The sequence below is a fragment of the Scleropages formosus genome, chromosome 19, assembly GCF_900964775.1.
Source record: "Scleropages formosus chromosome 19, fSclFor1.1, whole genome shotgun sequence".
Lineage (NCBI taxonomy): Eukaryota > Metazoa > Chordata > Actinopteri > Osteoglossiformes > Osteoglossidae > Scleropages > Scleropages formosus.
In genome coordinates this window covers 14,559,554-14,572,903 of record NC_041824.1, presented here as the reverse complement: position 1 = coordinate 14,572,903, position 13,350 = coordinate 14,559,554, and the positions used below count along the sequence as shown (strand labels likewise).

At 51.6% G+C, this 13,350-nt stretch overlaps 1 protein-coding gene across 1 annotated transcript in view; it reads right to left on the bottom strand.

The window, feature by feature from the left end:
• Positions 1-13,091, bottom strand: part of hdac7a (histone deacetylase 7a) — a 69,506-nt gene extending 56,415 nt beyond the window's left edge. The window contains exon 1 of the mRNA XM_018760538.2: positions 12,774-13,091. Coding sequence (XP_018616054.1) covers positions 12,774-12,834 — 61 coding nt within the window. The 5' untranslated portion in view covers positions 12,835-13,091. The remainder of the gene's footprint in view (positions 1-12,773) is intronic.
• Positions 13,092-13,350: the final 259 nt, after the last annotated feature.

Genomic DNA, 13,350 nt, shown 5'->3' with positions numbered 1-13,350 from the left:
ACTGCAGCTGGATCATCATGCGGCTGCAGTGTGTTTAATTTGCGCCGTAAACGTTCTCGCAGGCCACCGCGGTGCTTTCCGGCCTGCTCCCCAGCGCAGTGGGCGGGTGTCGCTGGGCTCGTAGGGCTGGAAACTCTGCGTTCGAACACGCTGTTTCTGTGGCCCTCGCCAACGGCTCGAGAAGTGTTCCAAAACAGGAAAAAAAGATGCTCCTAGCTAGCGCTCTCTGTCTGAGCCTCGGCTAGAAGCCCTCTGACCTCATGGGCTTCAACGGTCGCACGGCGCTCATAGAAACAGGCCATGGGTGCGAAACTCTGCATCTGCAGGAACCCTACTTTTATTTTACTTAAATATAAATATTCCATCACTATCTTTTATACAGGGGGGTGCAGTGGCGCAGTGGCGCAGTGGGTTGGACCAGGTCCTGCTTTCTGGTGGGTCTGGGGTTCGAATCCCGCTTGGGGTGCCTTGAGACAGACTGGCGTCCCGTCCTGGGTGTACCCCCTCCCCCTCCAGCCTTATGCCCTGTGTTGCCACGTAGGCTCCGGTTCCCCGCGACCCCATATGGGACAAGTGATTCAGACAGTGTATCTTTTATACAGGGGGCACAGTGGCGCAGCAGGTTTGACCGGGTCCTGCTCTCCGGTGGGTTTGGGGCTCGAGTCCTGCTTGGGGTGCCTTGCAATGGACTGGCGTCCTGTCCTGGGTGTGTCCCCACCCCCTCCAGCCTTGTGCCCTGTCGCTGGGTTAGGCTCCGGTTTGCTGCGACCCCGCTTAGGACAAGCGGTCTCAGTCAGTGTGTGTGTGTCTTTTATAGTTCTGGCTCAACAATTCAAGTTTGGAAAATAACACTTAAAAAGATGTTTAACAAGTTTTCGAAAGGGTCATTTCCGATTTTCTTTTAACACGGGTGGCTGAAGGTGACGCAGCGGACAGAGACGGACTTGTGGACACTTCGGACTTGAAGGACCTGGGTTTGAACCCCACCCGCTGCTGTAGCACCCTTGAATGAAGCACTTAACCAGAAGTGACACGTAACAATTACCCAGCTGTGCAAACGGGCAAATATCTGTAAGCGGTTTAACACCGTGAGTCACTTTCGGACAAAAGTGTCACCCAAGCGAATAAACGTTAATGTCTTTGGTTTGTTGTGATACATTCTTTCCCCTGACATTAACTGCCACCCTGGGCCTATTCGGGCTATATTTGGGTTCCGTTGTTGAACGGCACAAGGTTGTCCCAGACTCCGTGCTGCCCGGTGAGCATCCGGGTCAAACGCAACGCCTCGAACCCCTCGGGCACCGCGAGCCACCCGGTCCACACGCGCGAACGCAGGGAAATTCCAGCGGCCCGTCGAAGAGGGCACCTCCGTGTGCTTTGAAAGATATTCATGAAAACAAGATCATCGCCCACCACTTTCAACAACAACAAGCCCAGAAATGTGGGAGGATGTAAGGGAAAGACAGGCTATTAATAGCCTGCACCGTAGGAGTACCGGCACGGTGATCTCTACATCTCTCTTTCTGTCTGCCTGTCGTCTACGAAGGCCTGCAGTCGCGACCCGTTCGGGAGACGACGGCCGAACTCCGCAAACCCGCCGGTCCTCGCGCTTATCGGCACTTATCGAGGCCGAAGAGCCGAAAACGGCTTTGCGCGTTGCGCTCGAGCCCCGTCAGGACGCGCCGTGGAGCACGACGAAGGCGGCCAGTACATAAGGTCATGGGAATAAGAGCATTTTTCATTTCAAGCCCTGATATCTCTTCCCGTGGCGAGGTTGCCTTAAATAAGACTGCTCACTTGGGTAACCCTGACTTCCGTGTCACGGGGCTAACGTTCAGAAATTCGCCCGTTGGAAAACACAGGCGTTTGTTTCGCTTCGCTAATACGGCTTTTATTGGAACGATATCGATCGATATTGTCATTACGCGACGTTATTAATCGGCTATTGAGCTATTTGTTAAGCTTCGTACAAGGAAACGAATAACAGCAGTGCGCAAGCTGCATGTGTTCATTTTTTATACCTTCTGTCTTGGAACTTTACAGATTATTCATTGGAAGAATATTGATTCACTTAGAACTGCTACTAGAGAGGTGAAATCAGTTTTTTTTAAATTTTTTTTTATTTAGCTGACACATTTCTCCAAAATGACTTATAATGTTGGGTTTCTATATTAAGCTACTTTCACTGACTTAACCTTTTATAGCTGGGTAATCTGTAATGTGTCAAAGCAGGGTAAGTACCACGCTCAAGGGCACCGCAGCAGGAGGTGGGATTGAAGCCTCGGTCCTTCTAGCGCAAGACAGCAGCCCCAGCCGCCGCGCAACATGCTGCTTTTGTCACGTTGTGTTACGGATGGAACAAAAAGCTGTGCGAATTTTTGCCTGCGAAGGTATTCGCTGCGTCCGCGAGCCGAATTCAAATCGAGAAGGTCTGGAATTTATGCTTCATCAAACCATACCTCGGTCCGGGGGGGGGGGGGGTTATGGGGAGAGTCATGGACAGATGTCTCATGAGATGTTTCATTACCCCGGGAAATGTGTGAGAAACAAGAGCGCAGTTCCGCCCTGGGAAATACCACGGAGTCGGCCCTGCGGACAGACGCGGCGGCAATACTGAGTAAGGCGCTTCCCCGAAACCCCTCACAACCCTCGACGCTCGTCGTTTCCACTGAGTCAAAACAACAGAGAACACACTGGGGCTCTTATCAGTAGTGGCCCCAGGCAGGATGGCCTGCGAGCGAAGCGCTGCTCGCGACACCCACCCCTGACTAACCACAGCGCATGCAGGGGAACGGAGAGCCCGAGGGATTGCGGGGAAGGGGGGGGGGGGGGCGTGGTCGCCCCCGTGTAATTCAACAGCATAATCTGTGAAACCCTTCGCTTCGACAACACCCACACTGCGGCCGAGAAACCGCTGAAGGCAGCCACACTCAAAACATCTTATAATTTTCAAGGAGAGAGTTCCGACGAAGCCGTTTTTTTCGGTGAACGCACACACATGTGCGCAGGACACGTGACGTCGGTGCCGCAGTGGTTCCGTCCAGCGTTTATTGCCACTGTCACCTGGCTCCTCCTATACTGCGTGAGCTCTTCTGCAGGATGGGTTCGTTTAGCCGGTATATGGAACGTGATGCATGAGGCACGGGATTGAAAATGTGGCACGGAGGAGCGATGGCAAGTTTGCCTTGTGTTTTTTTTTTTTGTTTAAATTAAGCAAATATTTAGTAGACACTGATAAAGGATTTGTCACAAGTGGGGAAGGACACAAAAAATGCAGAAATGATTTGTAATTCACTTGTGTTTCTAGTCTCAGCACCAACCTGCAGATGATGCTATTATAATGACCACACTTTTCTTTGCATGATACATGTACAGTACCTTATAGTTCATTCTGCTACATCTTATGAATGATGGACAATGCGGAGAGACTTCACGCCATCATCTTCTGCTTATAGTCTTGGGCAGCAGGTGGTAAAGTGGTTCGTGCAGCATCATTTGGCCTTGAGATTGAAGGCTTGAATCCCACATACCACACTCATACTCCCGACCAAGGTATCTGCCTTGAACTCTTCCAGTATGAGTTCACACACACACAGGCTGAAACTGCTTGTCCCAAGCAGGGTCGCGGTGAACTGGAGCCTAACCCAGGGCGCAAGGGACACACCCAGGACAAGACACCAGTCCCTCACAAAGCACCCCAAGCAGGACTTGAACCCCAGACCCACCAAAGAGTAGGACCCAGTCAAACTCGTCGCGCCACCGCGCTCCCGCTCAGTATGAGCTGTATACATTATTTTAAGCAGCTTCCAATTGTGCATTGCTTTTGAGAAAAGTGTCAAATAAATTAATAAAACTCACTAGCGGCCCATTTAAAAGCAGGTCGTTTCTCTATCCAAATTTACATTTATTTATTTAGCTGATACTTGTCTCATAAGCAATTTACAATGCTTAAGTTACCTGCAGTGATTTACAGTCAATTTAAACAGCTGGGAGAAGAAGGTGGGATTCGAACAGTTCAGCTTTAAGCGGAAGTGACAGCTCTAACCACGATACCGTGAAGAGTACTGAATATTGCTGTGCAGTAAAATTACTGTTTTTCTGATTCATTACTGATTTCAGTCAGACTTTATGGGTGAAGGACACAAAGCGGTAGCGAAGAAGCAGACGGCACAGCGGATACAAGAACCCAGCCTCTGCTCTTGGGCCCAGCAACACACTTCATTAGAAGCTTCAGAAAGCAGATTCTGGGAACTGGTTGGAGATGGCAGGGGAGCAAGTGAGAAAGAGAAGAGGATTTCTCATCAGAACTCTGGACAATTCCCACCACAAATACCACACTGGCCCAGCCGTCTGGGGGGTTTCCTAGAGTCATTAAGTGAAAAGTGGGGCACACCCAGTTTTTTCACAATTTAGGAAGATGATGTTGATCGATGACAGTTGGGGCCAAAATGTGCGTTGCCATATGTAGATTAGTCCTGTGCTGAAAATGTAATATAATAGCAAGCAATAGGAGGGGTTCAAAAGCAAATTGTAGGGTCACCACCCAACATTCCAAATTATGAAACTTTATTATTTAATTGAGGCCTGTGTACAAAGTTTCTTGCAAATGTTAGCTACACTACACTACCCTACCCTACTCATAATTATTTACACATTTATACAACCGAGTAGTTACTGGGGGGGAGCGGTGGCGCAGCAGGCTTGACCAGGTCCCCCCTCTCTGGTGGGTCGGGGGTTCGAGTTCCGCTTGGCGTGCCTTGCAACAGACTGGCACCCCGTCCTGGGTGTGTCCCCGCACCCTGCTTTGCTGGGTTACGCTCCAGTTCACCACGACCCCACTTGGGACAAGTGGCTTCAGACTGTGCGTGTGAGTGAGAGAGGAGTTAGTGTGTCAGTTCAGCGTGAGAATCTTGATCAAGGGCCTTACTGCAAGAATTGGGGCTCAAACCAAGAACCTAGTTGCAAGGGTTTAACCAATACCATTATGACACCTTGTATATGTGCATCAAAAATGTGAAAAAGCATAAATTCTGTAAACAAAAAGTGCTGGTTGAAAGTATGTGGAGCCCTTGTGTCCCTTAGTTTTACCATGAAAGGTTATTTGATGAGAATCAGTGTTTCTCATCTGACATAATAGGTGAATAATGACCAGTAGGGATGGCTGGGAACATAGTGGTGAGAACAACTGCCTTTTTATCCAAAGGTCGCAGGTTCCATCCCCAACACCAGCTGCTGTCCACTTGAGTCAGGTACTTACCCTAGATTGCTCCAGTTAAAAAAAAAAAAAAGAATTCCCAGCTCTATAAATGGATAAATAATTGTAACTTTACAATGCAAGTTGCTTTGGAGAAAAGCATCAGCTAAATAAATAAATTCAATATGTTGCTTTAGAGGAAATCAGGCAAGTAGTAGAAAAACAGATATAAGGCAGGTGCAAAAATGAGCGAACCCCAAGTTGCATTGGTTAAACAAAGTAGGTAAGTGGAGTAACGTATATAAATCATTTATTCATTCATTCAAGTTTAGTTTACGATTCAACATTTAGATTTCATGTTTAATATTTTATGCAAGAATAATCACCACCCTAGAGGGGGGTGCGGTGGCACAGTAGCATGAACCGGGTCCTGCTCTCCGGTGGGTCTGGGGGTCAAGTCCTGCTTGGGGTGCCTTGCGGCAGACTGGCATCTTGTCCTGGGTGTGTCCCCTCCCCCCCTAGCCTTAGGCCCTATGTTGCCAGGTTAGGCTCTGGCTCGCCGTGACCTCATATGGGACAAGCGGTTCAGACAGTGTGTGTAATTACCATCCTTATAGGGTTCACATACTTTCAAGCAGCGCTGTATTTGTGTTATGTGAACAACAATTTTTTACCAATTACTTTGTATTTCTTCTAATAAAGTCAGATTATCTAATTTCACTGCTTTTTAAAAATAATATTTCTTAAAGGTGTTTTTCACAAACTGATGCTAGACCTGTGTGTGTCACCACAGGAACTACTGCTGCGCTCACGTTAGGGTCCAGAACGAAACGCCTACTGGGGTCTCCTGTTTCGGACACTGTGCCCGAGGAACTACCGGTGCAGCGCCGGTCGGCTCCTTCCCTGTCCTCTCTGTGCCCCGAAGGTGCCGGGACAGGACAGCGAACACCAGCACGTCATTTTTCATAGAACACAGACACCTGCAAGCGACCCGACACCCCTGACAGGCGGGACCTCACCCCCGAAGTGTCTGCAAGAAAACAGCTATTTCCAGCAAACCATTTGCATTCAATAGCAACACATTTAAACATGGAGATTTCAGTGGGATTTATGAAGCATAACTGTGACACGGGGGTTTTACCGACACCCCGAGAGCTGCTGTGTGTTTTCCAGGTACCTGCGTGGTACACACACACATTTTCTGAACCGCTTGTCCCATACGGAGTCGCGGGGAGCCGGAGCCCAACCCGGCAACACAGGGCGTAAGGTCGGAGGGGGAGGGGAGACACCCAGGACGGGACGCCAGTCCGTCGCAAGGCACCCCGAGCGGGACTCGAACCCCAGACCCACCGGAGAGCAGGACCCGGTCCAACCCACCGCGCCACCGCGCCCCCCCACCTGCGTGGTACAATATGGTAATAACCATGCAGGATGACGTTACACCTGTTCTGTTCACCAGTGGATTGCATTAGTGCATAATTTCCTGCATCTTCCTTGAACAGAAGACTGCAAGTCACATTTTGTTGGATTTTGCGTTGGGAGTACAGTATACAGTATGTGCAGTGTGTGAAACATCAGTCATTTTCATGTCGGTGTTTTGTACCAGTCTGCGCTGGCTGTGGGCTGTCGGACTTTCCTTTATTTCACTCGGTTAGGTGACTAAAATCCCCACCGAGAACTGCCTTTACAGTTAGTCTTACCATGATTGGCTTCAGCAAAAAAGACAAATTTATTTAGACTTACACTGCTAGATACACTATTTACACTGGGTCACTCATCCATACATCAGTGGAACACACTCCTTCTGTGTTGCTAACACACTATGGGGGAATCGAAACAGCATGTCTTTGGGAGGAAACCAGAGCACACACCAGAAGAACATCCAAATTCCACACAGACTGAGGGGGATCAAACCCACATCCTTTTGCACCACCTGGGCGCTGTAAGACAGCAGCGCTACTTGCTGTGCCACTGTGCCCCCCACTTGATTTACCCTTTAAAGAGCGAAAAAGAATATGGGTTATGGAATGAGCCTTTACAAAGTGTTTGCAAGACTTTCAGCTCACAGCACCTGGATGGTATCATGCGCACACATACACACACACACACACACCTGTCACACACACAGGACAGTCACAGCCATGTGCGTTTGCAGTGTCCAGTTTATGCAGGAATCCCGAGTCGCCGCTAGAGGGCGTCTTTCTGTGGCTCGCCTGCAGAGCGGTCCTTTACCATGTTTGCCAGGGAAAGGGCGGACAAAACCACGTTCTCAATGAGCATCACTCCCACTGCGCTGTTTCGGGCTTCATCACTAAAACTGCCTCACTTTCACGTTCAGCTGTCCGTGCAACACGTGTGGCCTCACAGGTCACCTGTGTTATTTGTTCCATCGCACTTGATACTGCAGCAACAACGCGGATGGGACCTTTCCCATCATCCCTTACCATGCAGCACATAGGTGTTGCTTTAATTACATTTTAGTAATCATGCTGCAGATTGCGGGGGGTGTGGTGGCGCAGTGGGCTTGGCTGGGTCCTGCTCTCCTGTGGGTCTGAGGTTCAAGTCCCGCTTGGGGTGCCTTGTGATGGACTGGCATCCCGTCCTGGGTGTGTCCCCTCCCCCTCCGGCCTTACGCCCTGTGTTGCCTGGTAGGCTCCCCGACCCCGCATGGGACGAGCGGTTCGGACAATGTGTGTGTATTGTGTTAATTCTCTATTTTGTCTTCCTCGTGGTTTAGTTGCTGGGGTGCATTTGTGTGTGTCTACTGAATATTTGGTCGCCCACTGCCAGTGTGTTTCATATTACCTTTCGTGTCGTACCTGCGCTTGTGTGTCTAAGGGTGCGTACGTGTGCACGCTCGGCTGCGCGTGAATAAAAGCGCATTAAAAGCACTAATCCTGGTTTCCTCAGTCGTCTCTCTTCACAAAACATTTGCTCTTCGGAAAACACGCTCGCTGTGATTAATAATGTTTTACAAGGTTTCGTCAAATTCCCGGAAGGTAATGACCCTTCAGTTTAGTGTCCAGCACTACTTGCGTTGAGCAATTTATTTCTTTAAATAACTTTTTTGCTTTTCTTTAAACAGCATTGGGTCGCAGCCACATGAAGAAAGAAACAAGAAATTTCAGATAGCGCCGCATACCGAAAACATGGACGAGAGGTCGCAATATTTCACAGGTGTTACCATGTAGGACTGTGTGAGTGATTCCAAAAAGTGTCCCGACATTCCAAAATATGACTGAATTAACATACAGCTCAAACGGTCATTTTTCTAGTGTAGAAACAGTCTGGTCTTCCATATACTGTATTTTGTAAAGGCAACGCTGGGTATAGAGTGTAACAATACAGTGCATTTCCCTGCCTTGAATGTAATTAATGTAATAATGTCAGTGTAATTAGCCTGTGCTCTATATCTTCATTTAAAAAATTTAAAAAGAAAAGAATTTGGGTTGTGTAGATCAGGGGGTGCGGTGGGTTGGACCAGGTCCTGCTCTCCAGTGGCTCTGGGGTTCGAGTCCCGCTTGGGGTGCCTTGCGACGGACTGGCGTCCAGTCCTGGGTGTGTCCCTTACGCCCTGAGTTGCCGGGTTAGGCTCCGGTTCCCCGTGACCCCGTATGGGACAAGCGGTTCAGAAAATGTGTGTGTGTGGGTTGTGTAGTATAAAGTATAGAAAGGAAAATGAGTATTTTTGGGCGGGGAATAGTTTGGATGTCTGCTCCCTGCCCGCCCCCCCGCCAAACCTTTCCAGTTCAGCCCATAGCGGGACAAGTGGGACACGATCCGCCAGTCATCCTAACAGGATATCCTCTCCAGGAGCCCTGCGCCCAGCTCCACGTGGCCTCTTAACCCCCTCGGCCCTGCGGCGGAGAGCACACGGTAGCCGTCCCGCTGGGGTCAAGCCCCGCCGTCCCTGGAATGCGGTCGAGAGGGGGTCGCTCTCAGAGCAGCCCCCCCCCCACCGGCAGCAGAACCCCCTCCTCTGGGGTCCCACGATCGCATGTGCTGCTGACTAACCTGGACGGTGGGACGGAACCAGGGTTTGTCAGTGGACTCGCCGGTCCACTGCTATCTGTGTGGACAGGGAGCTCCAGGTAAACCGCCCTTGTCTCGAACCGCAGCACACAGCAGGAACCACAAAGCTTATGAGACTAAAAAGCTTTAAAGACTAGAGGCGCTGCACCAGTCCCGTTTACGCTCCTCAAGTCATCTAACTCGTCTCCAAAGCTGCTTACGCTGTTTTACCCATTTACACACCAGCGCAGCGTTTAGCGCATTAGTTCCTGCTGCACTCCTCGTTACTGTAAGGGGTGGTTACAGCAAGAGGTGGGATTCAAACCTGGGTCTTCTGAGTCCAAAGGCTCCAGCTCCGAGCACTGCGCTACCTAGCGGTGCAACAACAGCCTGCGCTCTGGGGTGTTTGACATCGGTGGACACGAAGAGCGCCGGACCACGGAACGCACCCTGTGTACAACTCTTCTACCGCGGTACGAACGGGAGCAGTCAGCCGTGACGAACAACAGCGAACTTACGCTCATGTGACAGAAACAACATCTAAAACATCAGGTGGACCGAACTGAAATGGTCCTGTCGACTACAGATGTTGCACGGCTCTCTGTCCCTCTGCGGATTTGGGCCGTCTGTAAAAGCACGGAACGAAATGCGACGGTCGACGATGTCCGGCCTCCGCAGGGAAACCGAAGTAAAACCCTCAGCTCTTCAGTTAAGGCCGCATTCAAAAGGACTGAAGGACAGCAGCGATGTCCTCGCGGTGTCCGCCTCCAAAACCGTTCTGCCCCCCGCTGGAGAAGCTAAGAGACGTACGCAGGGGTAGAAGAGTCATAAAAGTGAACTTGCGCTATAGGAAGGTCTCAGGTTCGACTGCCGCTGCCTGCTGTAGTACCCTTGTGCAAGGTATTTACCATGAATTTCTCCAGTAAAAATGGCTGGGTAATGGGTGCTTTGGGGAAAAGGTAAGGTAAACCAGGTAAATAAAGAGGAAGCGGGTGCTGAGCAAGGACTGATGCCCTATCTGCCCACTGAGACACTGCCCCCCTACAGGTGGTGGTCGGGGGGGGGGCACGGGATCAGCTTCAGCCACGGAACTCGAGTAGATGTGGAAAAGCAGAGAGGCTGAGAAAGACAAACAGGGCGCGTGGCTCTTCCCTCCCATGCAGCAGTCAGACACCCTCCCACCGATACAGCCATCGCTCGCTGTCTAAGCATCAGTGTGCAAATAAACAAACGGAAGAAGAAGAATGGACCTCGGAGAGGAGCAGCCAGCGGTGAAACTCAGCATGTTGTGAAGTGTGGAGGCGTGGAGTACAGGGAAGAGAAAGAAAAAAAAAGCCCAGCGTACACGTGTGTAAATCCAGATCAGCATGTGTGTAAATCCAGATGTGCATGAGTTTATATCCCTGAGCTGCTAAAGGGTACATGCTGCAGATGCTTTAGGAACAAAGGAATATGCTGTTGACTCAAGGATGGAGACACATGTTCAACCCCCCCATACGCACACACACACACACATACACGCATGCACATGCAAATTCTTGAACTGAAAAACACAAAGCAGCTGGCTGTCAGGACAGGGGGATTATGGGATGCTTCTCAATCCCAGCACCACACGACGTACGGCCGTAGCGTTCTGTTCTTCGCTCCTTTCCGCAACAACAGCGAAGGACGGCAGTGGAGAAAAAAGCCGCCCGTTCCCCCACGCGCCGTGTCCCGTGCGCTTTCAGATGCGCTGCTGGCCAGTTTCGTCCGCTCACACTCGTTGTCTTTAACCTCTTGTGCAAGTCGGCGTCACGGAGGCCCGGAGCCAGTCCCGGGAGCGCAGGCCCCAAGGCCGAGCAGGGCACACCCCGGACTGCACGCATCTCCATTGCAGGGAATCGCCGTCGGGTAAATGAGCCGTGTAACTCAGCAGGGCAGGAGCTAAAAAGGAGCCTTTGAGAGGCAGAAGAAGGATGAGGTCATTGAGAAATCAGCGTGAGCCCACAAAGCCGTGCATCCATCAATCCGCCCGTCCAGCCGGCCTTGCGGTGAGAAAGTGCACGGCTCACGCCGGGTTCCGCCGTGACTTTAGCCGTGGGAGGCCGAGGTCAACCGTAATTCCTATTTGCCACCCGCAACTCGGAGCTTTTGACGGGGAAATGCCGTCGTTATAAAACCTTAGTGCCAACAGAGGGCTATTCGAAGAGGGGCTGAGAGCACACGGTGAGCACACGAGGGGCAGGACATGTGAGTGACCGGCCGCGCGATGAGGGACACGTCTCCGTCGCTTGTATAAGCATAGCCGGCGCGGGTGCGGCTCGTGTGCGGCGAGAGGGTCCTTCGCTTAGGGCTCCAAAGCCACCACGGGTACCCCCAGGAATGCCCCCCCAATAACATTCCCCATTGCCTTTTCGCAAAAAAGCTCGGTTCGGAGAAAAATTTCCGCAAAAGATGAAACAAATTTTCGCTATTTATTTATTCCATTCATTCCAGCGTTCAAAGGATTTTTGCTACAGTTATTTATTCTGCTAGTGTCATTTATTTACCAGTTATTGATTTATTTATATTGCTTTTTTTTCTGGAAAGATTTTGCTAATCAAAATTAATGAGGGGGTCTTCATTCCATGGAGTATTCATCCCCGGGGGGGGGGGCAAGTCAGAGCTTGCTTAGAGCCTCCAAATACTGAGAAACGGGCCTCTTCGGTTTTGCGTCCCCACGAGTGACCGGCACATGTACCCGCGTGTCCCCTCCCAGCACACAGCCTGACAACTGATAATGTCTCCAATATTGTGTCCACACGCTGGTCAGACACACAGATGGACAGGAGAGCTGTCTGCTTCGTTCTAGCTTGACAGGTGCGATGAAACCCCCCCCCCCCCCACGTTCTGAACCCCCTCCGCACCTTGGGGGGGGATAATGCTGAACCGGGTCGAAGGGGCAGAAATCCCATATATCTTTTCGAACCCTTTCCATGCCCTGAGGCTGGTGTTTGTGCTGCCTGCGCAGACGCTCCAGGTCCAGCCCATTTGCCGGGTGGCTCGGTGGGTGGGTCTGTTTCCAATTTTCTCATGGTCCGCCCCGAGAAGTCACCTCCAAAGTCAACACGCGGCGGGGCGAGGAAACTTCCCAAGCTTTTCAGAAACATGTTCATCTAACGCCTCTTTTCCACCCCCGCTTCTCCTCCGAGCGCACTGCAGTCGCGGGTCCTGCTTTGCTGCGCTGATGGTGGTGGTGGTGGTGGGGGGGGGGGTAACACCTCCAGGACCGTGGACAGCCGGCAACATGGGCGGGACATAAGAGAGCCCCTCTGGGGGAATGCCTCCGAACGCTCGCTGCGAGTCAAAGCACAAAAACACCAAAATGCCGGAGACTGCACCCCCCCCCCAGACCCCCCACCTCCCCACTCCCCCGCCTCCCCTCTGGAGCTTCTGGCAGCTTCCGGCTCACGGTGCAGCTTCGGCAAACTCACTCTGTCAACGCGAAACACGCTGAGGGCATCCTGCCTCCAACCTGGCAGCGGCGCCCGACAACGACACGGCACGAGAAGGAGACAAACGACCGGGGAGGGGACGCAGCCCGTCTTACCAGCTCCCGGCGAGAACATCCAGCTGGAGAGCTTGATGGCCTCTCGCTGAGCACCGAGCATGCCAGTCCTGGAGGGGCTCGGCGCTGTCAGCTCCTCTTCAGCGCAGGAGCAGGGGAGGCATCCAGATCCGCGGCAAAAGACATAAAGATGGACAGGGTGCGAGTCAGGGAGCGGGAGGAAGAGACTGAATGCGCTGGGCTGGCGACGCACTCATTCTCTCACACACACCGGTGCGCACGCACTGTGTCCCAGATCGCTGATCCTCCCGCTATCGCAGCTCGGCAACTTGTGTCGGCGCAGCCCGAGAGCCTGAACCAGCAAACAGAGGAAAAGAAAGAGAGAAAAAAAGTAGTGAAAGACGAAGGGGGCGGGAGGAGGTTACTGGGAGGCGGGGTTTGTGGTGTGTGTGTGTGTGTGTGTGTGTGTGTGTGTGTGTGTGGGGCGGGGTGGGGGGGGAGGCTGAAAGGAGGAGGGCCCATGTCCAAAGAGGCCGGAGGCAGACTGCCATAGACAATGGCAGGAAACACCACATCAGGATGCAAAACAGCAATATGAAAATAATCAAACTGTACGAAA